This window comes from Falco cherrug, chromosome 4 (assembly GCF_023634085.1).
Source record: "Falco cherrug isolate bFalChe1 chromosome 4, bFalChe1.pri, whole genome shotgun sequence".
NCBI classification, from domain to species: Eukaryota; Metazoa; Chordata; class Aves; order Falconiformes; family Falconidae; genus Falco; species Falco cherrug.
The window spans coordinates 101,478,233-101,505,090 of record NC_073700.1 but is presented as its reverse complement, the minus strand read 5'-3'; the positions used below and the strand labels follow the sequence as shown (position 1 = coordinate 101,505,090).

At 43.5% G+C, this 26,858-nt stretch overlaps 1 protein-coding gene across 3 annotated transcripts; it reads left to right on the top strand.

Moving 5' to 3' along the window:
• Nucleotides 1-64: 64 nt before the first annotated feature.
• Nucleotides 65-24,900, top strand: CMTM7 (CKLF like MARVEL transmembrane domain containing 7). Of its 3 annotated transcripts, XM_055707571.1 has the most exons (7): nt 238-366; nt 2,324-2,434; nt 3,347-3,429; nt 19,532-19,705; nt 22,570-22,668; nt 23,695-23,776; nt 24,161-24,900. In XM_055707571.1, the coding sequence occupies exons 4-7, from the start codon at nt 19,616-19,618 to the stop codon at nt 24,172-24,174; spliced, it is 285 nt and encodes a 94-aa protein (XP_055563546.1). In that variant the 5' UTR covers nt 238-366; nt 2,324-2,434; nt 3,347-3,429; nt 19,532-19,615; the 3' UTR covers nt 24,175-24,900. The 3 variants fall into 3 exon arrangements, with proteins under 3 accessions (XP_055563545.1, XP_055563546.1, XP_055563547.1); XM_055707570.1 differs by lacking the exons at nt 2,324-2,434; nt 3,347-3,429 and having other exon boundaries at nt 65-366; XM_055707572.1 differs by lacking the exons at nt 238-366; nt 2,324-2,434; nt 3,347-3,429 and adding an exon at nt 564-743.
• The last annotated feature ends 1,958 nt before the right edge of the window (nt 24,901-26,858 follow it).

The window sequence follows — 26,858 nt, the reverse complement described above, 5'->3', positions numbered from 1 at the left end:
TCCCCCGGCGGGAAAGCCCCGCGGCCTCGCCGCGCCCCCCCCCCGCGGCCCCCGCCCCGCGGCCGCGCCAGCCGGGGAGCGAGGGCGGGCGGGGAGGCGCCGCGCTCCGCCCGGCCCCCGTCGGCCCCGGGGCGCCGCCGCTCGGCGTCCCGCCCCCGTCCCCCTGTCCCGGGCCGGGCGGCGGCGAGGGCAGCGCGGGAGGGAGCCATGTCTCACGGGGCGCGGGTGATCCGCACCGGGGTGAACAGCGGGGGGCCCGCGGCCCCGCCGGCCGCCACCGCCGCCTCCTCAGCGGGCTCGGACGCGGAGCTCATGGACGGCGCCTATTTCCGCTCCTGCGCCGGCATGCTGAAGGTGGCCCAGATGGTAAGGGGCGAGCGGGGCGGGGGCGGCCGTTAGGACCGTTGGGACCCTCGGCCCGCGGGGGCGCCGCGCTCACCGCCGCTGGGCGGGCCTGACGGGCGTCGTCGGGGGGTGCGGGGGTCCGGCTCGGGCCGCCGGGGCTTCGCTCCGGGGCAGGGTGCGGGGCAGGGTGCGGGGACGGGCCGCGCCGCCGGGGGCTGCCTGGGCGCGTTCCTGAGGCGGCGGCGGGCGCCCCGGCTCGCTCCGCGCCCTGCGTGGTAGCAGCACCCCGGTGCCGGTGCCGGTGAGCATTGACAACAACTTTGCTGCTAATAACAACGGGCACACCGTGGTGCGAAGGCACATGGCGCTCCGGTGGAGCACCGCGTTCCTCAGCACGGGTAAGTTCCCGGGGACAGCGCTGGCCTAGTACGGGGGGCGGGGGCCGCGCCCTGCCCGTCGGGGACCGCCAGGCGCTGACCCCGGGGATGTGGGAGATGTGTGGCCGAAAGGCAGAAACTCGAAAGCGATCAGTAGTGGAGCGCTGCCAGGTTTGGAGCCGATACCTTAACTTGACGCGGTGCGGGAAATTTTGTTCCATCCAGATGCGGAGGTTGACGGGTGGATAAGCGCGCTGTCATTGCTGTGGCACACAGAGTGATTTGTCAGCTTAATCCCAGTGGCGGCAGTGAACAGTGCCTAGGGAAGAGCAAGGAAGACAACTTGTGGCGATACCTCCTCACATGCGTTCTCATCCCACAAAAACTTGGCCCCTGACAATAATTTGTGCTGGAGTCGTTGCCTTCATTTTTTATAAACCCCAGTGCCTTGTTTTCCCCCCGCCTTTATTTGTTTAGTAATTTTTTTTAAAAAACTTGTGTCAGTTATTAGCATCCAGAGCCCTAAACTGACATTAGAAGTTAGGAATGATGTTTTCCTAAAGTTTAAAAGCCACCCAGTTTCTTCTGCTTCACTGACAGCCATCAGGTGACCTCAGAGGTGAGGCTGGGTAGGAGAGATGCACCGGTGCGCTGGGCATGGCTGCCTGCACCCGCGGAGCTGCTGCACCGTGCTCCTCAGACCCCGCAGCTGCCCCTCAGTATGAGTTCTGGTCAGCAGCGGTACGAAGAGTTGTCTGCTGCCTTCTCTTGGGTTGTTCCCAAGCTATCGTGTGGACCTGGAGTAACTTCTCAGAAGACAATTTTTTTTTTTGGAGCATGTGTCTGCATTGTCCTTTGCTGATCAGCTCTTACCCTTTTGCTTTCACCAGTGTGGAAGGAACAGTTCCTTTTATGGTCTAGAAATACCTAGTCCTCTCTGCTGCCCATCCTGCTGTGGTGTCCTTGCAGCTATGATGTGTGACTCTTACAGCTAGCACAGCCGTGCTTATTTGTGCTGAAGTTTCAGGTTTTGATGCACATATGAAGTGTGTTTGTGTACTTTACATTTTTTATGTAGTGTGTGTAAATCTCCATAGCTTACATAATAATTCACATGCTTTATATAAAAGAATATTTTAGCAATGCTGTTAAATATCAAATTCGTCAGAATTCAAGCTAGTGGCTTTCTGCAGTCACTTTTAACAGAAGTTAAAATCATGTAAATTAGTTCCCCTAGCACTCTTTCACCTTCACCTTCTTACATTTTTCTGCTTTCCAGCTTGCCTGCAGATAACATCAGTAGAAGTTATCTCAGGTATCCAAGGAACTTTGGGCAAATGAACTTCGTTTAATATGGTGTCACAATAGTGTTGTCTTCTTGAATAACACCCTAAGAAAAGTAAATGTTTGTGCTGCGATGTGTAGGAATAACCAGAATAGGCTAGTTCTAGATTAATTTGTGCACCCAATAAAATATGGAGAGCTAAATATTTTTGTAGTTCTCCTTTATCTCTTTTTACACAGTATTTCCACTATACCCATCGGTCCATTTGTATTACTATTTAGTTCTCCTAGTAAGAAATGTTTGCGGTATCTTTTAGGAAAGAATTCTTTATGCTACATCTGTAGACATTCCTGCGTTAGTGTTAAGGTGGCTGGTGGGACTGCAGTCTTACTAAGAAGGAGAACCATTGTGCTGGCAGAGGACAAAGGTAAGGTCTTCTGGGTTAGGCATGTATCGTGCTAAATTGCGTACTGGGCCTCTGAATTGTGGTTGTTGCGAAGAGGGAACATTACTGTTCCTGTTTTCTCTTTCTTCCTTAATTCCTTTTACCAAGAAGTAAAGGATGTGAGGGAGAACAAGAAGGAATTTCCTGTAACGTTAAGGGCTGTTTGCAGTGTTTGCAAGCTAAAAAAAAATAATTGTATGCGCATGAAATAGTTCTAATGGTTGACAGCCGTGCGCCATGAAAATCATACAGAGGGAAGTGAAAGATAATGTTATAGCTGTTATTCTGTAAGAAAGATTGTAACACAAGGACTAAATTCAGCAGTCTTGGACAAGATGAAGAGGTTGTCTACAATCTGGTGATTGCTGAATTGTTGCTGATATCTAAATGCTGCCAGTGCTTTCTCTTCAAGTTCTGGGTGCTGTGGTGTCTGGCATAGAATGAAATTAGGATGCAAAAAATGTGTTTCTTCCCTGTAAACCTACACAAATTCCTCTACTCTTTTGCAGGAAAATTTCTTTAATCTTACAAAATGACTATAGCTTTGAAAAGATAAAGCATTTTATGCATTGAGATCCTGGCTTTCTAATGTTTAAAGAATGGTCTGTAAATATTTTGATAATAAAATGGAGGAGAAAACATAGTTCTGTGATTTGTGGATTTTACATGGCAGTAAGATGGTTTGAAAGCTGTTTTTTTATGCGTGAGTATTACTAACGTTAGTAGGGGCTTCATTTCCAAAATCTAGTCTGAATTGATGCTGTGATTTTAACAGGAAGTTATGAAGTATCTTCAACATCTAACCCGCTTCAACTGGTTTAACTTGATGGTGCTTAATATAACTTTTCCTTTTTTTTTTCTTCTTCTTTTTTTTTTTTTTTTTTGTATTTGCAGTTTTGCCAAGATCTCTTATATTCTCGGGGATAGATGCAGGATCCCATTGTGTCCATCTTGGTTCTATAGCAGCAGTGTACTAAGTAAGTGTGTGAGTGGGTGTGTATCAGCGTGCACCAGAGAAGCTAAATAACTTGAATTTTAGCCAGCTTGGCAAAATCAACACGCGAGGCAATCTTCGGTATGCCACACTAACTGTGCTGATTTCATCTGAAGCACGTTTGCTCTGTGTCCGTGCTACTGCTGGCTTGTTTTATTGTAGGGCTTTCTAGGATCCTGTTTTACTTAGCTTGGCGAGTTCTCTCAGGCTTCTCAAACTCTTGGACTCTTCCATGTTTCTGGACTCTTGAGAGGGTCAGAGGTGGCCCATGGCCTTTTTTGCCCCTCTTTCACCTCCTTTAGGTTGGGCCAAGCTAACTTTGACCACGGTTCAGACTGAAGGCGATTGTTCACACAACAGGTAACACTGTTGTTACTGAGAGGACGATAGTTCCGGCACAGTAAGCGCAGCCTCAGAATACAAGGTGTTTTAAGCTGAAAACAGCGCTGATTCTTTCAGCTCATTACGAACCAGGAAAGAGTAGTTCCTCCATGCAGAAAAGACGAAAATCAGAATTATCTTCTCAAGGCTGAAGAAAGTACTTACAAACAACTGCAAGGTAAAAAAGGCTAAACTCAATAAAAGTTGACTTAACATCATTTTAACTTGTTAAAAATGCAAAGGCAATAGTTTAAGCTTTTCTGCTGAGTATATATTTAATTTCCAAAGTATTTCTTGACAAAAGCAATTACATACTTTACAAGTGAATCGCCAACAAGACAGTCTGTAATTCTGAGTAACTTTGAAGTGTGCTGAAACCCCTCTGGGTTATTTGTATACTAATGTGTGGTTAAATAATAGTATTCAAGAGAATATTAATGTCTAACGTGGAAAGCTGGAAAATTCTGGTAGTTGGGTTGCTGGAGCCAAGATCAATTTCTGAATGTGTTGGATGATACCAAGCAAATTTACTGGGGAGCTAAATTCAGAAGAAGTTAAAATATGAAAAGAAATCAAAATCTGTTAGTGGAAGAAAACGATTCCTAATCAAAACCATTGATACAGGAAAAGGAAATTCACAAAGGCAAATTATGCTTGGAATGACTTGAGAGCTACTCAATCTTCTAACTTGATCTTGAGCCTGAAATGTCTTTGTGTCCATGGAGGTGATTGAAGAAAAACATCTAATTGTTTGCAGCATGCATCAGTGATGCATGATTTTGCCTGTATGGTAATAATGCTGCTCAGTCAGAAGAGAGGGATTCTGGTGATGTGCAGAAATGCTGAACTGTAAGCATGTCTCTGGGTCCCGTGTAGACTGTGCTTTCAACTTTCCTCTACTTTCACTCTGTTTATAGTTCTTCCAAAGGAAAATAGCAACCAGAAGCAACAAGCTTGGTGGAAGCTGCTGTATGCTAAACTACAAAGCTTAGAGTCAAACAGTTTTGTGTTCTGCTTGACTTTTCAACTGGCTGATAACAGCAAACATGAAAGATAATGCTGTAATAGCTGTCAGTGATGTCATGGTATACTATACAAGATCTCTTATTTTGAGCTTGCAGGAGGCTTTTACGTTTCCAAAGAAAATAATAATTGAGGAAAACCACCCCAAGAATGTGCAGGTGTCTGCAGTCTGCAACTCTGTGATAAACTACTGGCTAAGCAATAAGAAATGGGACATGTTTTTTAGCAACATAGTTATTTTCATGCCAAAGTCAAAGCTATGTGTGGTAGCTGCTCATTATTTTTGTTGTTCCGCTGGAAGCTGCGGTAAAAGGACCTTGCTTGGGATGCTGAGAAAAGAGAGAAAAAAAATTATCTTAGATGGCTCCAAAGTAAGCAGGAACACTTTGAGTGAGGAATGTCCAAGCCTAGTAATTAAAACCAACAGGTCTGGGAAATCCTGTTATTTCCACTTTGAGATCACTGAAACAGGGTGTCCTGGCCAGTTGTATTTTTTCCATGCCTCTGCTCTGCGTGGCCATTTTACAGTTTCTGCCCAGGTATTTGCGTAAGAGCTGGGAGCAAACAGTATGTTCTCTGTGTGTTAACCAAGAAGTGCTTGGTGGTAGGCTGACACAGTTTCATTTGATGAGACAAAACTTCACAAGCAACACCAGTTTAAGGAATTTTACATTTCTGCCTTGCCTCCATGCAGCCGTTCTCAGCTGCAGTGATGCAGCTGTTCACAAGGTTACGTGGTAAACCAAACAAGGGAACTGATGCAGCTTTACTTCAGCTCTCCTTCAGTTTTCTTTTTCCCTAAGAGTTTTTAGAGAACAGTGCAGCCATAGAGAGTGCTGTCATCAAGAGCAAGTGCCTGGCATATAAGGGCAGGAACTACATAAGCCTGAAGTGGTTCCATGTGCTTCAAACCACAAGCTGAGAATGTAGTCCTTTTTTCTCTTGGTCAGGGGAAGGTTTCGTACCATCTGTTTCAATTTCTGTCTCTTTCAGCAAAAAAGAAACTAGTGATTTCTCTTGATGTTGAAACTGCTCTAGAAGGCTGAAAAATCAACTCCATTACATTTTGTAAAAAGGCGGTTATAGTCATTGTTAAACACCAGGGAGTTTCTGCTTTGAATGTGTCAGTGAATGTTTTATTTATATCCTAAAAGAGGCTTCCTAAAAGCACATAGTTGGAGCTGTTTTTCATTGCTCATCTGACCCGTCCATTACAATTTGTTGCAATACATTCATTGGCAACCTGAGTGCATGTAGTGCTCTTTCTATAGAGGTGGTTGAACAAGGGTTAGCAAATACATTTTCTGAAACAAAACAAAAAAAAAAAAAAAAAAAAAGGAAATGAAGCCTAGAAATTTACCGTATCTCTTGAGACATGTTTAGTATGCTTGAAAGAGCAGAGTGAAGTATTGGCAGTGGTGTCCTGCACGTTTGCTTTACAGAAAGTTAAATTTGCAAACACCTTTTTAAAGTTTTAATCGGATGTGCATGGTGTCCACAATAATAAGATGGGGTGAAGTGTGGATTCTTACTGCTCTGTAACTTTTCTTTAAGATGTGCAAGTGCGGTGTATTCCCTGTCTTCACTCCCATTGGAGATGCTATCCCTTTGAACGTCCTCTCCTGCCACAGAGAAACCGAAACCTGGGGATCAGTTCTTTCTAAGCGCGGTCTCCATCTGCTCAGAGCCTGTACATGATAAAGACCATCATGCCAAGCATCCTTCCCTGGGTCAGGGCTGTAGATGCTGGAACATGTTGTGTCTCACTATGATCCAGTACGAGCTGTGGCGGTACCTCAGTGAAGGCAGCATGCCTGACCATGAGGCTGTGTTGGGTACCTGCTCGGCATAACCGGGGGAACGGAGTATTGCCCCCCAGAGCCAGACAGTATTTGCTTACTATGGGCGCTTCCGCCGCTCCCCTCCCTGGGGAGGCTTTGTGAGGTACTCATTCAGTACTGCGGCTGAGTTGTCTCCTTTGCGTTGTTGTCATGTCATGTCCGCTGTGGTCTTGTCCTCCTGTTTTGTGGTGAGGTGTAAAGTATACAGCAGGCAGAAATTGCTACTTTCTGTACACAGAAAATTGCTGTGATTTCTTTTCACCCACCTGTGAGCTTATTCTTTTTTGCATAACTCTGATTCTTGAGGGATCGTCATGAAACAACTCCCTGCACTGCAGTGCTGGTGATCAGATGAATGTAATGGTGAGTACAGGTGCGCCTGACTGGTCAAAGCTAGGTGACTGCAGCTTTCGAAGCCAAAGCAAATTTGGCTGCTGTTCTTGCAACGATAGCAGCAGCTGCAATGCTTACAGCTTCCCCTCTTGCTCACAGCTTCCCTTATGGAAAATGGAAATGCAGTGATGGCGAGATTGAGAAGCTGCTTCAAGGGGCAATTTTCTTAGAATGTTTTTGGTGGTTTCTTGTTTGTTTGTTTGTGTTTTTTTTTAAATGCCATTAGTGAGTTCAAGAAAGAAGTACAGACTGCTGGGGGAGAAGTATGCTGTTAACCTGAGGTGACCAGCAGCAGCTGCAGAACTACAGAACATCAGCATACTTTCCTGCCAGTCTGTAATCACACGCTGGGAAGGCCACTTTGAGAGCTTTCGTATCTCTTTGGGAAAAACACAGTCCCCAGTTGCCGCTTGTCACCCGCTGGCTAACCGAGCCTTTTGTAGATTGCTTGAGTGAAGCTTCCCAGTAGAAACAGGGGTGTTGTCCCAGCGTGTCTGAGAGGCCTGCCAGCCTCCAGGCAGTCAGCGAAAGCTGTCAGCTGCCACAGTGCCACTGGGGAATCTCATCTGTTCTCATTTTCCCCCCTCATTCATCACCCTTCACTCCTCTGGCACCTTGCCAAGCGTCAGGCGTTGCCTTTAGAAAAGGTCGTTCTTTTGTATGCTGAGACCTGGTCTGGTCCAGCGACCAGGTCGGGATGATGCCAGTTGGTCTGGAAACTGTCATGATGTTTAGCATTTTGGGGAACTCTCACCTGTTTTTTCCTGATAGGAATTGTGATGTGCCCCCACAGCTAACAACATGGACTTCGGTGATGTAAACAAGTCATCTTATTTGAGGAGACCTTGCTCAAGGCTCTGTTGCCATGAATGACAAAGCCTTTGCTGGAGATGACAGATACAAACTTTTTAACTGCTGTCTGTGCGACTGCCAGATGTCAGTGTGGTGTTCTCTGGGGCGGGGAGAGATAGGGCAGGTGTTAACTGAAGATTTGAATCAGTCAAGCCGTAAATGCCTCAGACAGTGAGAACAAGTGTGAGCAGCATGTGTGAGGGTGAGTGACTGAACAGATTGCTTGCTGAGGGTTAGCAGGCATAGGCATTGAGACTTCACTGAGCAGTTCACAAGGTGCTGCTTATCTCAGTAACAACTTTCAGGAAGATGAGATTGCATGCTTTTTAATTTTTGTGCATCTAATTTGATAGGCTACTAGAATGATTGTTGCCATGAGGCACTGGTTTTACGTTTTATGTTCCTGTTTGAGTTTTAAGTAGCTGTATGCTGTTGGATATGTATTGGATAGCCAGGGCAAGGGAGTAACTTTGCAGCTTGCTGTGCAGTTTGTGGGTGTTTTTTAATAACAAACAGTGTGTACCCTGGGCTTCAAGCAGCCAGCCAGTCTGAGCCAGGCTTGGCTGGTCAGCCAGCGTGGGCTCCTTCTCTGTAGGTGGTATTACCTTGCATGGTTGGTAAATCCATTTTTAGACAGCCGTGAACTTTACCTGTAAGAGCTCTATAGCTCGCAAGTAAGGGTTAAGCTCTTTCTATATTGTGTATTACTGACAATATGAGACTTTATTGACTATTTAAAGGGCAAACAATATAAAGAACCCAAACAATGTATCTGAGAATGGTTCCGAGCAGTGGTTTCAGAGGTGCCTTGCTCTGACGAGGAGCTCTTCTTCCCAGTCACCTAAAAGGAGGTATGGCAGGTGAGGTGGGCCAGCTCTTGCTCCCAAGGAGGGCTCCCTCTCCAGAGTCAAGGCTGGTGAGTTCTGTTGCTGCTTTTGCGATGTTACAATGTTTTTACTTACCGTGATCTGAGTTGTGATACAGGGATTCTCCCTACCATGCAAGGTGCATGGTCTTCTACAGTGGAGTGAATTACAGCAGGAGCCACATGCATGCACGCTTTTTGCAGCAATCGGGTAGTATTTTTCTAAATGGGCAGTTGGCTTGGTGGTGTGGGGGACAGGTTCCCAATGAGCACCACAACCAATACCTTACCTGGGAGGAGGGGACAGAGCACAGGCTGAGCCAGTGATTGTATCTGTGCATCTGCAGAGAAAACTAATTACAGGGGATGTGTCCCTGCTTTTACCTGAAACAGCAGGTTCATCCATGATTTGGGGATTATGACTTGATTTGAGATGGGAGAGACCACTGGAGTGGGTGGCAGGCTAGCTGTTACGTGGGGACTGTTGCCTGTACAGAGGAGTCATTCCTTATTAATAATGGACAAGCTACATGCTTACAAAGCGTAAAGGGTCTCCTGGCTTTGTCCAGAGTAATACCTTCAGTCCCTGCAGGTGTCTAGAAAGATATAAACACCCCCTTGAGAGTTAGAGAGAAAGCAGCTGTGTTTCCCAGAGTTAAAACTCTGCAAGGACATTTGCTTTGTTTAAGATGCTGTTGCTGTCCTTTGCAGACATGCCAACAGTCAGCTGTGCCTTTAATACTGTTTTGCAATGAGTTTTGAGTTTGCAGTGAGTTTGGGAATTGTCTGTGACTTGAATATGGTACTTGTGCAACGTTACTCAATTACTGCAGTATTTTGAGTGTTGTGTGCATCTTTAATGTAGATTGGAAAAACTTACTGATAATGCTTTTTCAGTTGAAATGTTTTAAATTGAAAGTTGATGTTTAAAACAATCCAATGTTAATATTGGATTGGAGAGAGAAGAAACAAAATTATGAGGTTGTTGGTTGCAACAGGCTTGTATTGTGGTTTGGGTTTTGTGGGTTTTTTTAATTCACTACCTGATAAGAATATGATATATTCTTTGTCATATAGCTGTAAACTCCTTAGCTTTCAGTTAACAACATACGGGATTGTATAGTTTCTTTCAGTGTGGTGCAATGGTGGCCTAGGTAGCTATGGGGATTAAAGTAAGGAGCTAGTTAAACTGGCGGTGGTGGGGTTGAAGTATTGCACACTGTGATCACTGGTAGGCAGGACTTAATTGTAGCTAGTCCTCACAAAGAATTGCCTTTTTCATGATCATGGCTAACACCCTGTAACAAGGGCTCTTTAGTAATCTTTAGTCATTCATATGCTGGTTCTGTGATTGCCCCACATCCTTTTCTACCACTGAGGCCTGTGTCTGAGCAGATAGATAACTTCTTATTAGTAGATAAAGAATACCACTTGGTCGTACTTAGAATTGTCCTCTTCTCTGAGATATAGAGGGTCTGAATAAGATTATTTCACCGTTTCTTGCCCTCCCACAATTTTTATCTTCCATAAATAGCCTGTGGATGGTGGTGCACAAGAGAAATCACTTATCAGAGGCCAGACAGCTTCCTCATTTTAGCAAAGCAGCCAGACAAGAAGGAAATCTGCTCAGACGCAGAGGCTGAGCGATTATTGTGCAACCAAAGACTGACTGCTTCACAGAACCATGCAGCTGGAGGCAGCTGATTTCATCTGTCATTAGTGAAGTTTTAAATGGACTGGGTTTTTTATCTTCTTTTTCTAGTAGGGATTTGGCTGTTACAGCTCGCATTTCCAACACCGCCCTGGAAGAAGGAAATCTCGATTACAGCAGCAGTCAACGTTGTTGCTTAAATTAGCTGAACCAGTCTTGCATGAACTACAGTGGTAACCTTGGCTGGTGCTTCACTCATCTTTCTGTTTTGGGAAGCTGTTAAAAAAATTTGTTTTATGCTGTCCAGAAATATGTACTTAATACATGGGTGTTGCTTCGCTGTGTTGAGGTGTAACATTCGGAAATGTACAGCTGCAGTCAGTGACATTTTTCTGGGGCATGGTTATCCCGATTGGCTCCCCTAGGGATGGAAAATTCCACTTACTATCTTGGCTGGTGTCACAAGCTGGAAACTTTGACTTTTTTTCATTCAAATACAAAAGCATTTAGCTCTTACTATATTGGGTTTTTTTAAAGGCTGTGATAAAACTGGATATGAGTCAGTGCTGTCCCTTGCTCCAGATCTGTAGACAGACAGTTTCTGTACTATCACTTGCACTAGAACTGGGGTGAGTTCTGAAGAGAGTGGAAATCACCGGTTTTTATCATTTTCATGGACAGTTCTCAGGGTCCTCTTTTCAGATTCAGGAGGAGGGACATTAAGGCAGTACCAATGTTCATCAGTGCTCCAGCAAGTGCAATGGAGATCTCTTCTCAACGCTGTTTTACAGCATCCAGGGAAAAAAACCCCAAAGCTGTTTCTGTCTGCTAGAGCATTAAATTGTTAGAGAAGGATGGAAAGAAAAAGCCGTTTCAGGTATTGCCAGCTGCCAACTGTACACTGGTAAACCAGAGCTGCTGCCTACAGTCTTTGTACAGGTATAGTACTATGCTGAATCCTGTCGCCTGTCCTTTTTTCCCTGAACGGTGCTAAGTTTTGGTTAGCTAATGGCAATGCATGTCCTGGTGCAAGGGACTGGGGAAGATAGCTAGGAAACATTAAAAGAGGGAATTATGGTGCATTCATGTGTATAGAGGGAAATCTGGATGAGAGACAATGAGAGATATAAAGGAGAAGAAATATGGAGTCTAATGCCGAGGAAAAAAGAGGAAAGGGGTATGAAGAGCAGAAAAAAAGGAAAGGAGGTATTGGAGACAAAAAGTCATCGTACAACTTCTTACAGGAAAGAGTAGCAGAGGGGAGTGCAGTCACGAAAGAAAAGAAAATACCCTGAGAAAAACAAGAATGGGTTTGTACATTGCATGGAAAAATAATTCAATGAAAAGTTAATGCAGTGCTGGGCGGATTATACATGACAATATGTGTGTCACAGTATTGAGTATATGTGCATTATCTTTGGGATAAGAGTTACAGTGTTTCTATGGCACTGAGCACCTTGAGGCAGTTTTGCTTCTTATTGACATTATCTTTCATCCCTGTACTTGAGCTGGCATCTCGCGTATTGTTTCTATATAGAAAAAGAAAATTTATTATTCATAGTTACACTGTAAGACAGCAGTTTCAGCCTGTCAGTTCAGTATATGATCTTGGGATTTGCAAAAACCACTTTCAGTTCCTTTCTGCAATGAAGATTTTTAATATCATTCTTTGTATTACTGCAGCAGCCAGAAGGCCCAGGCAAGGAGTGGGCCACCTGCATTGGGTTAACCCCAGTCAGCAGCCAGACACCCACCCAGCCTCTCACTCACTCCTCTCTCCTGCAGAATGGGAAGAAAACGGAAGGCAAAAAGACCCATGGATTGAGATAATTACAGTTTCATAAGGCAAGAGAAAGCTGCACATGAAAGCAAAGCAAAAAGAGGAATTCATTTGTTACTCCCCATCAGCAGGCAGGTGATTAGCCACTTCCCGGAAAGCAGGACCGCAGCATGTGTAAGGGTTGCTTCGGAAGACAAATGCCATAGCCTCAAACGTTTCCCCTTATACCTTCTTTTCTTGAGCTGTTATCGCTAAACACAATATCACATGGTCTGAAATATCCCCCTGGTCAGTAGGAGGCAGCTGTCCTGGCAGTGTCGCTTCCTAACATCTTGGCCACTTGCAAGCCTACTTGCTTTGGGGGTGAATAGAGGGAGAAGCGCAAAAGAAAGCTTTGCTGCTGTGCAAGCACTGTTCAGCAGCAGCCAAAAGATTCATGTGTTACCAACACTGTTTTTACCACAAATGCAAACACAGCACCGTATGAGCTGCTGTGAAGACAATTGTCTCTCCTGACCGCACCCAGTACATCACGCTCTGCAGGGTGTTGCACAGGCACAGGGGGAAGGGTAACCCTTGCTTTGCAGTCATTAATAGAATTGTGAAAGAACAGCTGGATACAGGTGAGTGATAATGTACAGTACAAAACAGTCAGGAATGGTCAAGAGGATGAATAGTGAAGTAGCCTTAGCTTTAAAGGCGATGCTTCCAGTCAGGAAGCAGTTTATTTGCAATAATAAATTGCAAATTTCTTGCAAATAAATTGCAAACTGCAACACAGTCTTGTGTGTTGTCGTTTTGCAACACGTGATAAAGAAAGTCTATTGTAAGTAAATAAGTGACACTCAGGAAATAAATACCAATTCCCATTTTACAGTGAGCTGGGACGCTCATTTTTGTTTATCTTGTGTGGTGTGGCAGCAATCAACCAAAAAGCAACCCCTAAAAGACCAAACTTTTAGGGTCATTCCCGCACATATTTTCACCCATGCTTGTCTGTTACATCTGTCATCTGTTGATTGTTGATTTGGGCTTCTGTTTTTTTAGCAGGTATCTATTGTCATTCACACTATAAAGGAAAACAGTCACCTTGACCTAGAGGTTTATTAGTGGTGCTCAGCATTTTTTGCCTTTGTTTACATGTCTGAAGTGTTCTGAAGGTGAAAAAAATTTAGTACAATGCATATGAAGTCATTTATTAGTACTCATCTGGCGAATGGGGGAGTTGTAGCAGTGAAGTACATGATAGTGAAGTTCAGACAGTAAGAGCGTTACAAAACTGAGGTCAGAATTCAAGAGCCAGTGACATTCAGATTCCTCCCTTCTTGTGTCAGTGTTTGTCTGTGGAAATGTGTCTGTAACGCTCAGAACATGAGCCTTTCCTTTGGAGTAAGTTCTTGTCTATTGGAGATCGTGCTGCATTTATGTTTGTGCAGGTACCTCTGTCTGAGGAAAATTGAGTTCCCTTCAAATGTTACAAAATAATTAAGTACTGGTAATAAAGCCAGAGCTTTATTTATTACATCCATTAAAACAGGACAGCAGAAAAAGATCATACAAAGGCACCTGCACAGGTTGATTCCTGGGTTGTAAAATTGTTCTGTGGTCAGATAAACTGCAGTCTTCTACCACATGATCAGAAAATGCTTGGTGGTGCCAGCTGGCCTGAGGGTACGTGGAGAGCAAGACAAGTCCTTTCTTGTGCTACGGTTCCTTCATTACCCTTAGGTAATGAATGATGAGGGAAATTGTATCTAGTATCTTGACTGGTGGGCATGCAGTTCTGCCTTCCCCTTCTTTGGAACAGATGGTTCTCTATTAAGCTGCTTTGCACTTGCTGGCTTGGCCCGGGCTCTTCCGTCTTTGCTGGTACACTCCAGCACGATTGTGTTAGTGAGGGAGAGTCCAGGCTGTTGCCCCGAGATGCAGGCAGCACTCGGGCAGTTTCATGGTGGCCCATGTGTCTGACAACAGGACTGGAAACAGCAGGAGGATCTAGGACCAGAGAGGCTGAGGATCGTGTGGCTGGCTTGCTCTTGGTCCCAGCACCATGCCCAGCCCACTCGTGTGATGCTAGGATGTTTGGAGCTGAGCTTTCTCTGCAACCTAATCACACCTGCGGAACGGCAGTCAGCCAAGAGTAACTGCAGGGAGTTAGGTGGAATTCAGACCATCTGAAATCGGGACTACAATGGCACCTGGGCCTAGTGCCGTGCGCCTTTTCTCCACTGTGCATTTGCCTTAGGAGTAACTGGAAGTCAGATTTTCCTCCTGTATACAGTCTTTTCATAACACAAAGGCACGATTCCGCTCCACTCCTTAAGAAGGTGTTGAATTTTCCTGCAGCGGAAGACTGACTTCCTTGAAGTCTTGGTACACGTTTTCCTTGGTTTTTACTAGGTGTAATCAGCAACCAGTGGACTTCAGATGCTCGTTCTTTGACAGGGACAAGAAGAAACAGGGAGGAAAAAAGCTGATTTTTAGAAAGGAACAGCATTTCCAGGGAGCACTTCAAGCAGCATTTTATAGCACAGGGAAAGAGAACTTGTCACTCTTGTGCGGCCCTTCTGTAGCCTCTCTAGCCTGAGAGGTACAGAAGGAAGGCGTGCCATTCTGAACAGATTGATGTCATCTCCGTGGGCAGGAAGGAAGATCCAGGGAACGACAGGTTGGTCAGCCTCACCTCAGGCACTCAGAAGGTGATGAAGAAAATCCTCCTGAAAAGCATTTCCAAACACATGAAGGAGAAGGTGGTGATCAGGTGTAGCTGGTTGACCAGGGCCATGCCTGGAACATTGAGTGAGTGGTGTCATAGTACAGGGGGAAAAGGGCCTTGAGGCCTTGCCCTCATCACTTAAAGCCAGCAGCTTTGTTGGCCCTTCTTTGTTGTGAAGATCAGATATCCCAGCCCCTCTCCCATCTCCCATTAACATCCTTGAAAGATCAGTGCTTGTTCACCCTTTTTTTAAAGGCCATGGGTTGGCTTTGGAAGGAAGACCATATCAAGAAAGAGCAAATTACGTTTCATTTTTGGTAGAGCTGTGCTCACTTCAAATCAAAATGGACCTTAGGGTTGGGAGCCTGCATCAGTGTTATTCAAGAGCCAGCATTTTCCACAGAGGATGTAGTTGCCTCGTCTCCAGCTCAAAATAGAGAAGAGAATGCAGACTGACCATCTTCCTTTTATGATGTCTGTTCCATCTGGTAAGGTGTTGAGTGCCTCCTGGCAATTGCTGACTGCCTTTAGTTCACATTGGCTTCACTGTGAAATAGTTCCTGATACAAACCAGTGTTCCCAAACACACTTCAAATATCTGGTCCAATGGAAAATCAAGAAGTGGATTAGTTTAAGCTGATCAACTTCTGTGAAACAGAGTAATAATGCAGAACTTCATTTAAATCCAGAAATCCTTCTTTGGAGTTGATTGATGCATATGTTCTTTTGTTTTGCTCTTCAGAAACCAGAAAGCCCTTAAACGGTAGTGTCCTGCAATGTGTCCCTCGCCCCTTTTGTAATGCAGGTCTGAAGCTTGGATATATTTTTGTGGAGCACATTGAAATCTTCTAATGACTATCGTTTGACCTGTACTTCTGGTCTGACTGGCTTGCTGGCTATGGGTTACCTGTCCGCAGCTCTCACAGTCTGTGAAATACTATACTGAAATGGAAGTGGCAGTGCCCTAATTTTTTTGTGCCTCTAGTTTTTATTTTCAGGATGTATTAACCTGCTCCCCTGAGCACAGATGCATAAAGAACACTCGTAACACTCGATCATTTTAGTGCTTTGCCATTCATTTCTCTCTCTCTGTCTGTGCCACAAACTGAATTCCAAGATATATGTTGAACTGTATCCCAAACAGTTACATGTTAATCATTTTATCGCTCAATTTCAAGTTCTCTGGAAACAGGAATTCCGGCAGGGAAAAAAAATACAGTCATCACCCAGTATATCATGATAAACCAATATCTGGTGAAGGAACTTTGGTATTTGTCACTTTTAAAGGACAAATAATATTATGCGGCTTTATTTTCTACATTTGTTACTGTTCTTTTTCAACAGGTGAGTTTTAAACTCTGACTGTACCCGCTAACCCTGCAGGCAGTATAGAGTGGCAAACATGGTATAGCTTTATATGAAATGGTGATGTAGTCCCCTTTGCACCGGTCCTGTGAAATGGTATTACTTGCCTCTGATCAGAGAACCCTCTTTAGAAATTCCATGTAAATCTCATGTTGTGAAATACCTTTACCACACAGTGATTTCTTCCTACCTGTGTGCTGAGGCACATCTAAAATCAAAGAAGGGAGAGTCTTTACTAATTTTTATTGGAGTTATTTTAATTTTGAAGTACACTTGAAATGGAAAGCATGTTTGTTCAAATCCGCATTTCTTCCCTGTTCTTAGGAGCTGAGCAGATTCTTCGCTGCCTGGTTGGTACCCGTATCTTCTAATTTCTGAGGACTAGAACACCTCAGTTACATTTTCTGACCTTGTCCTTGGGTGGCTCACATTCTTCTTTATACTTATTCTCAATTTTTTGTACCTTTTAACTGAAAAAAAATACTTCTGTGCTTCCATGAAGTTGAAAGAACTGAGTCTAGTTTAAATTAAGCTTTTTTTACCACTGCTTATTATTTAGTTGGTGGTTGTACTTGCAAGGATCCAGTCCTCCTTATCCTTTGTACACAGTAAAAAAGTTGCTGAAGTCAATGGTTCAGACATGAAATGAGCCAATAGGCAGATTTAATATCTGTGACTTAACACTTCCTTCTAGTGTAATTGAAACTGAGAACTGGTTATTGTGAAGACACCTGAATAAGGGAGACCCGTTTTAGCTTTTGATGGTTAGAGAAGGGTTGTCCTCACCTCACCTTTGTCCAAGAGCAAGATTCAATGCTTGCTGTGACTTCTTGTTGAGTCTTCCTATAGAATGAAATGTCATTAAATTTAGTTTTCATATTCTCATGAAAATAATAGCTGTGTTTCTTGCATCACTTCAGGTGTTCTCCTAGATTATAGGGTAAATGACCTGCCAATCTCCTGATTGTTCAAGTTATTCAACAGTTAAGTGAGACAATTCCTTGTTTAACTGATATTAAGATTCAAGGAAGGGAGGTGGATGGCAGCCTGAGCCAGCATGGTTACTGGCTCTTGCCATCCTGCCTGCTCAGTCCTTTCTATCCTTCCCATTGCAGTCCTAGCTTCTCCCTCACACTCCCTTGCTCACCTGAACCTGCCTTGTGTGACGGTGGAATCAGAGTAAAGCTATTTGCTTTTCTTAGTAGTTCACTTTTCTGCTGGCTTAGTACACTGAGGTGGCTCGGCACAGATGAGTGTAGAAGCCAGCACATGACATGGAGTGAAATCAGAGTGAGAAGGAGGTGACAAAGGCCCCTCATGAAACCACAGCTTGATGTGGACTTGGTATATGTAGACACAGATTGGGCAAAACTTCATTAAAATTATCTCAGAATTGAAGAACTGGGGCAGAGGTCTTTAAATGCTGAATTGCAGAGAGGATTGCTTTGTTGTCTTCTGAGAAATGTAGCATCTCATAAAGCTCTGCCATGAACAAGATGCAAGACTTTGTGCATTTAGGATTCCCTAGTGGCTAGGTCGTGAGACTCGGAAGACAGGTACGGAACGGACAGAAGCACTAAACGTGCAGGATGCTGCTATGATATTGCACTGCCAAACCAGAGGGCAGGAAGATGTCTGAAGAGACAGGGACTGAGCAATATCACACATTTTCAAAGGCACGTGTAACCTCCGTTTCCGAGAAGCACTGAGCATGCTCTAGCCCTGCACTTCACAGTGCTACCTTTACTACCCTGTATCTATTTCAAAGGTGAGACGAGATGTAGCTTACTCTAGTGTAGAAGCCTGTCACCGGCTTGGACTGAGCATCACTTAAAATGCTAATGTCAACTACTGGGGCTACCGTAGTAAAAATAACGGACCTGGACCAGATCTAACAACAGCTCAGCCACTTGTGTGGGAAAGGATCCTGTAGCACTGACTTTTCTCTTTGGAACCACCTTTTTGAGGTGGTTCACTGACCTGACACTGATGTGACTGTTTGGATGGAATTTGGCAAAGCTGACAAGTTCTTGTGAAGTTCTTGTGTGTATAGGGCTTTTGGTCACCCTTGAGGATGCATGTGTTTAGCCTGTCAACTTAGAACTAAGGGGTGAAAAGCAGTTAAAATTACAGCAGGGAAAATCTAAGCTATGTTGTTTGGGTGTTGGGATTTTTTCCCCCTTTTAATCTTAAGGAAATTACTCTGATAATGGATGCAGTTAGTTAGGAGTTTGAAAGGTGAGTGTGCAGGAAAGGATGGTGCAGTCTTGAAGTGCTGGCTTCCTTGGATAGTTTTTTAATGTCTTGGAGAAACACTTAAAATATGAATCATTACTGCTGCTGGCTGACTTAGAGTGTCTGAAAGCACGCATTGGCAAAGTCTGTAATAAGAAAATATTTGAGTATATCCTTGGTAGAATATTTTTTTTTTATAACCCAGGCTAGCCAGGCTGTTAGAAGCAGCAAGATCAGTAAAATAAACAAATAGCTTTAGATTAAAAAAATAAAATAGCTTTTGTCCTTTGCAAGCCTACAACTGAAAAAACTTGTACAATAATGCTTTGTAGTTTTATGTGACAATGATAACATATTAAAGCTTCATGAATGTTGTATTGGGGATGGGGTGAATTAATAAATTCCTCCAGTGTTTATGTTATTTGCTATGATTCTACCTTACAGTCTGCTAATACTCCTGCTCTGTAGGTGATAGAAAAGGAAGGGTAAAACGTTTAGCTCGGTTGCAGCCAGGTCCTCCGATTTTGCACGTCAGAAATCTCACTAAGTGGAAGTAAAGGTACATGTGTTCATGGGCACCTTCATTGTTACAGAGTTCTATGATTTCCTTCTGAAGGTCCCGTGGGATTTAGATGCTTCAGTTAACGGTGCAACTTCAGGCATTCAGTGCCTCTTCTGTGTTTGAGACATACTGTATTGTACATAGCGGCTTCTTCAGGTTGGATTCTTCAGGCTGAAGCTGCTGCTTCCCTTCTAGCAGCTGGCTCTTTCCCGCTCTTAATGGCTGTTTTAGCTCATTTAACAGCAAATTTTAAAACATTATTACCGTGCTCGTTACTTTGTCCTCCGTTTTGTTGGGACCATCCAATATACATTAGATATTTGTCTTTTGGTTCTAAGTGCCATTTTGTTGTGGTTAAAATTATCTGCACGGCCCTCTGAGCACCATTGTAAAAATCTTTAATGTGCGTTTTGCCTTTCAGATCTCATTGCTGATTGGATTCATCAGTGTAAATAATTCTCCATGGACGGATTACAGTGCATACAGCTACTTTCAGATTGTCACCATGTGCGACTTGGTTATGATTTTGTTCTTCTACATTATCCACATTTTCAGAATCTACAGGAAGCTCACTTGCGTTAGCTGGCCACTTGCGGTAAGCCTGTTAGATGGTCTGGGTTCCTTGTCTCTCTTGTGCGTTGATGTCTTGATTACTTAGTCCATTTCCTTGGACACAAAATGATAGGCTGCCTTTCACGTAATTCTTTTTTGCCTTGTATGCAAATCCTTCTGTTGCTTTTGTTATTAGTATTTATTTCAGCAGATGCTGCAATTGTAATTTTTTTTAGCTGATTTGGATCTGATCCTGCCCTCCTTTACACAGATACAAATCCAGATTTACTCCAGGGAATGCAATAGCATTATTCTGAGACAATTGAAAAGAAGGTACCGATGACCAAGTCTTCAGCAGATGGATCCTAGCTCAGGTCATTTATAGCAGCTAAGGGATTGCTAGACTGCCAACCAGATCATAGCATTAGAATTGATGTCCTACATCCTGTCCCAAAATAAAGTCTGTGAGTGCTATTTAAGTCAAATGTGTCTGGTTTTGGTACGTTTATAGGTAACTTAAACAATAGCAAGAAATAGGAGCCTCAGCCTGATTGCCATAGCCTGGCCGTTCCTGGGATATCCTGCAGGATGTTCCTGCCTCATTCCTGCGTTTCCCCTGCACATCCATCTCTTACGTCCTAGCAGAGAATTAACAAGCAGCACAGAAAATGTGAGACCCGAACTTCCTCAGTAGCTTTGGGTCAGGTCAGCTAACAGAAGAGTTCTGCATCCTAGGGTGGGATGACAGATTTTAATAACACCTTGGGTTGTCTCCCTTATGCATAGTGACATGTTAGTTCCACAGAGGAAGGACCAAAGGGATGGAGAAAACCAGCTGCAGAGATACAGACGAATTCTGAAATCCAAGAAGTGGTTGGGATGGAGTTTAATGGAAACTATGCAAGTAGTTTACAGATCTAAGATAAAGGTTTGTCCATCCATCCACTTCTAACCAGAAAGAAAAAATTACATTTTTTTTAGCTGAAGAATATGGTTAGTCTTGCGCCCCTTCTTATTTTTTTAAATGTGTACTGCCACTATGTGTCTCTAGAAAGTACTTCCTTATCCAGAGATAACACAGATGCAGGGATTGAAATAAGGGATTGAAATAAGGTAATAAATGACAGTTTTCCAAAGCAGCGTTTAATGTATGCATTGCTGTAACAGGACTATGCCATTTTGACCTCTACATAGGCTGCTTTTGCTTTTTATTGTGTGTTTAGTCATTCCTAAATGTTGCAGAGTCACTAGTGAGTTCAAGGCACTGCAGCTGGTGGCTGCTCTGCTTCAGATAGCTTTATGGGATGTGATGCTTGAACACTGCTGCTCTTTTACAACCCACCTCCTTTTTGGGAGGTTCACATATTTAAGTATCTTTAGAACAGAATAGGAAGAAGACCTGTAGGAGACTTTGGGAAACTACAGCTAGTGTTGGGCTGAGTTTCCTGGCAGGTTCTCTACATTGCAGCCAGGGGTGTGATTTGCAGTCAGTGAAGTTGCAGGGGTTCAAGAGGTTGTTCAGCACTGACACCTTTTAAAGCCGGGAAGTATTTCTCCAGAGGGGCACTCTCCAGGCCACCTAATTTAGTCTTTGATTCTTTTGCACTTTGGCCCATCCCTCAGATTCCTGTGAAGTAGTGGCCTGCGTACACTGCTATAGTTGGTGTCTCTAAGGAGGCACTGGCACGAGGGACTTCCTGCTGCATCACGGACTAGCCAGAGAAGCCTCCTTACAGAAATAATTTATTCTGGCAAAAGCAAGGGTTGAGATCTTGATTACTTGAACAAGGGTACATGAGTTGCAGTCTCAGAGCACACTTGGTGGCAGAGGTCCTCCTCAGCTGCTCGGTAAACACCTGAGCAGAAGGAAACCATGGTATGTTATCATAGAGTATTTCTCTTTTGGGATTTCTTTGAACAATCTCCTTTTGGGGCTGCATTCTCTCTGCTTTGGTTTGAGACAATCCCTCCTCTCCCTTATGCAGGGCATTTGCTTGGCTCATGCTGGTAGTGCAATGCAGATAAAGTAAGCAGAATAATACCCTCCCGCCCACCCCACCATGCAAAAGAAACAGCCTGTGTTCAGTTTGCAAACACCTGTATTAGCTGCCATAAGGTTTGTGAGGATACAAAATCTAAATCCACATATAAATCCTTATAACAAGGTAGAATTGACCCCTGGACTGATACTCGTGACACTAGAGAACAGCTTAAATGTGGTGCTCTGTCAGAAAAACTCGTGGCATCATGTTTTACCACAGGACAGCTGTAGCCACCCTTACAGACTTAGGAGCCTAGGTGTTGGTTATCATTGTCTGCATGATTGTGCTTTTCGGGGCTTCCCTCCTGTTTCCAGTCTTGGTTGATATAAGTTGTTAGTAAATCTAGCAGTAGATCCACTGCTTCCTTTCTAAGACTATCAGAAGTAGGAGCATTTGATTTTCCATTTATGCTGTTTGCTGCCATTTATTGCCATTTCATATAGGCTACAGAAATATGCCCTTAAGGCTTCTTCCTTCCTCCAGAACTGTCTCTTTAAGTAAGGTCCGTATTTCATGCAGTAAAGAGACATTTTTCACTCTCCGTAATGTACTATGTTGAAGTGAAGGGATTGTGTCTGTAGGCAGTAAGCAGATCTTATTCCAGTGACATTAGTAGATCTGAAGATTGGCCCTCTCCTTTTTCGAATGTAAAGTCAGGTATGGTACAAAATCCACCCATAAGGTGTTTTTTTTCTCTTTTTCTCTCTCTCTTACTTATTTTTAGCTTTTTTTTTTTTTTTTTTTGACTTGGTGTTTTGCCCACTGGGTTTGAGTAATGTCTGCCAACTTGTTTTCATTCTAAGGCATATTTAAATGCTTTCCTGATAAGTTTCCCTTCTGATGCAGGCTGTGCTTGTCTTTACAGGAGTTTCTTCATTATTTAATTGGCACAATTCTGCTTCTCATTGCATCGATTGTAGCAGCATCCAAGAGTTACAATTTGTCTGGGCTTGTGGCTGGAGCGGTAAGACTGTGCTTATTAGCCCCGACACTTTTTTAATTGCAATATATATATTAAATAGGGCATTGGAAATCTATTACTTGTAATTTTATTTTCGTACAGACTTGCCTTGCTTGTGTCTGGGTTGGGTAAACTACATTCTAGCTCATTTCAGTGAATGTTCTATAACACACTGCCAACAAAAATATTCTGTAGTGAGACTCCAGACTCACCACTAAAGTAGGTATTTGTCCTGTCAGAGAGCTGAAACCAAAGGCTCCTGCTTTAACTCATAGGAACTGATGTGTTCAGGGGAAGATTTAAGACAATTCAGTTCTGACAAATGGCTGTTGTAGCAGCTAGAAGTTGTCTAAAGGATTTCACCCCAGTCTGTGGCTTTTGATGCCTTCTGCTCCTGAGCAGAGCCCTGTTCAAGATAATTACTTGAAAAAACCCGCTGGAGTCCTGGGCTGACTTCGTGGAAGATACTCTCTGCCTCTGTTGGCTGGAGGGCTTTAGAGAGGGAGGCATGACTTCTGAGTGTGGGCAGCAATATTTTCACAGCAGCAGGACTTGAATTACAATTCCTCCCGAGTAAAGAATTACTTTCAGAAACTTAGTCCTGATGATGCAAACAGACTAGAAGATTTACCTGACTTGTTTATTGGCAGATGGCAGGGAAAGACTTGTTTGAATGGGGCAGTGAAAGAGCAGTCATCAGAGGTGTTAGGAAAAGTCTTTTCTTTCTGGCAGAATCCTAGCGAGAAGTCTCGAAGGTGAGACTATGCTGCTGTCCAGCTTTTCCTCCTTCCTTGTATATGACTCACTCTGTCTTTCAGTCATTGTTTTGACAAGACATAAGCTGCTATTATACTACAGAAATTTTTAAATTTTTAGTATATTGGCAGAATGGAGTGAAATACAACTTTTTTCGTTCTGTTAACATCGTAAAATATGTAGCTGGATATACAAAGACTGTCCATACATTCATGGAATATGTGTCATCTAATGTTCTGGAAGTATTTGTGGTTTGTTTGTTTTCTCATCCAGACTTTCGGGTTCCTAGCTACGATCCTTTGTGTTTTAAGCATATGGTCATCCTACAAGGTTTCATGCATCACGCAGTCAACAAGTAAGTTTCGTGCTTAGTAACTGCCAGAATGCTTCCCAAAATGAATATTTATATTTTCTGCCACAGAAAATTTGTTTTCCAGAATGAATATTTATATTTTCTGCTGTGTTTACCTGGAAGGATTTATTAACATCCTGTTACTTGTTACTCAGAATTACTCACAAAGCAATAATTCCGTATTTTCTGTCAACACAGACAAATTACAGCTCTTGACGGCTGCTAACAACTAACTACAAGAGCAAAATAACTTGCTTGTAGCAAATAGTAAATGTTAGTGCTTTCTCTTCTACCCTAACCCCTACCAAAAGAAGGTTTCCTGTGTGTTCCTTCAAGTAGTTGAATTTGTTTGTGGCAACGCAAGTGACGCTGTCTTCTTTTTCAAAGATGCATCTGTATGACTCCTTCATCTCTGCAAGACATCTGCCTTACAAAAAAGGATACCAAAGAGGAGTGTGCACTACTGAAGAGAGAGCATGGGTATTTTGTTACTAGCCTGGAGACCCGGTAACTTCTGAAGATCTACTTGAATGCCTATGCTAAACAATGTTGTGAACCAAAGTTTGTTTGCTCCCCCACCTCCCCAGTGCAAGAAGTTTATAATGGAGAGCCTGCTTTTTATGAGCTTTACAGAGATAGACAACTTCTGTCTCATAAGCTGGGCTGTGGTCATTTCTAGCTGTTTGCAATAAGTGCATTTAAAACTTATTTGGAGAGCCATTTGGTTCTCCTTTGAGAGGGATGGAAAAATTGCTTTTGATTTCCTCCATCTGTTTACAGAAAGGAAATCCTGTGAATTCCTACCTGATTCTTAACTTTCAAGGGTGATTTGTTTAACAAAGGAACTGCTACAAACTGATTTGTGCCTGGATAAGCTGACCCAAGTCTTTGTTACCTCTTTATCAGAAAGGTGGACTTTGTCTAACATCAGCTCAGCCAGCATCAAAAATTATGAACTGCAACTTGAATACATCACTGCGAACACTCCTTCCTAGCCCTAATACTACATGATGAAATCGGGGGGTTTTCTCCATGAATTTTTACAGGTTATTAACAATCAAAGATTATTCTTGAAAACTTCACTCTGCTAAACACAGGAAAATACATACCCAAGAATATATGCTTAATGTTTTGTGTTTTTTTTTCCTTTTCACAAATACTTCTTTCTAAAATGGGTATATTTGAGACCTGCTCTTTAGAAAATTTTGGTGCATTTCCTATAAAATGCTAGACACATTCCTCCTCTTTGGAGTCTAACGGTGTTTATTGGAAGCCCATTGTGAATGGAGCAATGCGCTGCTTTCTCTCTCTCACATGCAGCTTGTCCCTGCCTCTGCTGGGATCCATGCTTTTGGAGACTCTGCCGGGAGCCTGGACAGGCAGAACAGTTGAGTTTTGTCCAACCTGTTAGTGTCATGAAGTTCTACGTGACTTTGAGGCTGAGCTTCTGCCTTCTTGGCACCTTTGTCTTTCTGTCCTTTTGCAGTCCCTCTGGTGAGCTGGAAATTCTTTGCAGGAAAAAGGGAAGTGCAGGCCCCTCTTCCTTGGTGCTTCCCCTTTCACGTCTAGCTGTGAAGTAGGACTTTTCCTTGTAAGTTGGTCTCTTCTGTCAGGACAACCGCATGAGAATGCAGCAGGTTTCTGCAAGAAGTAGGATTTATACAGTTTACCGGGTCCAGTCTGGAGGTAAACAAACATTTTCTGCCAGCTATGCATTTTTCTGTTTGAAATTCTGTGCCAATACTGCTATATAGTGGTCCTCTCAGAAAAGTCTTTTTGTGCCCCATTAGCAGGTCATCATACATTGCCATTTTTTGCCACCTTATTTTTTTCTGTCACCATAATATATGTATCTTTGCTTGGCTTTCCCCCCGGCTCCGCCCCCACCCCCCCACCCCTCTTGGACAAGAGAAATCAGCCAACTGCTAAATGTCAAAAATTTTGAGTAAGTAGATGAAAGTAACTAAACAGATAACCTGGAAAGGTAGAAATACCCCACCACACAGTGCACGATTTCTGTGATTCTTCTCGCTGTTCCTTTTCGTAAGTGCCCTATTTACAGCAACATAGAGCAGGAAATAATTTGAAAGTGCAAAAGTCTGCTCTTTGTGGATTAAGATACATTCTCTCCCAAGATAAACTGCTTTGATGTTAATATAGAGGATTATTCAAATAAAACTATATAGCAGGCAGTTATAATGTTATTAATTTCACATTGACTGTCTTTTATTTATTTCTTTTCAATGTCCAACTTTGGCCTGCTTTTCTGCCCCATGCTTTCAGAAGATGTATTTCGTGTTTGGTTGGAAATGGGTTGCTTTTTTCTTTTAAATGACCTGAACTGAGCATGCCTCAAAGGCTCTCTGGCTTAACAGACCTCTTTCTCAGCTACAAGACCACTGTCTGCAGCGTCAGTGATGGTTCAGGCTTCCTTGCCCTGCCAGCACAGGACTGGTCCAAAGGACATACATGACAAGGGACTTCATTCTGGGCACTTTGAATGAAAATACTTGCAGAAGAAGGTACACCCCCCCACACCCTGTATGTATTTTTTTGCAGCAAGGGTGCTTGATCACCAGTTCCCCTGCCAAGGCTAACTTAACTCGAGTTTTTAGAAACCAGCACTCTGACTTTAATTTGGACTGACGTGGTAAGATACTTAAGGATACAACTTCTTCTGTTCCCCCAGAGGAAAGAGAAGTGCTCTACTTCTCCTTCGCCTCCTGAGATACCACCTCAGGTAGTAGGCACATTCCTACAAGCTTTAACCTCTCTTGGCAATCCAGTGGGAAACCAATGTTCTGCTGCACACAGCATGAATGCAGCCGAGACCTCAGCGCTGCGGTGGCATGGGGAGAAGCACCTGCTAAGGATTGGGGCTGGAGCCTGAGCTTGCTCTGAAGAAAAGGCTGTTTCCACTCTGCTGGAATCGTGCCCAGTCTCCTGGCACTCCACTGGCACCTTTTTTTCAGCCTCCCACATCACTCTGTCGCTTGTCACCACGCAGGGGAAAAAAGTATCAGGGAAATTGCATGTAGTCTGACAACCAAAGAATTTCTGAACCATGCTCTGTGGTCACCCAAAT

Excerpts from the sequence above, each read along its gene's own strand:
- CMTM7 (XM_055707570.1), top strand. The coding sequence starts at position 208 with ATGTCTCACGGGGCGCGGGTGATCCGCACCGGGGTGAACAGCGGGGGG. Across the intron at positions 19,706-22,569 it reads GCGTTAGCTGGCCACTTGCG|GAGTTTCTTCATTATTTAAT; the intron begins GTAAGCCTGTTA and ends TTGTCTTTACAG. Across the intron at positions 22,669-23,694 it reads CTGGGCTTGTGGCTGGAGCG|ACTTTCGGGTTCCTAGCTAC; the intron begins GTAAGACTGTGC and ends TTTCTCATCCAG.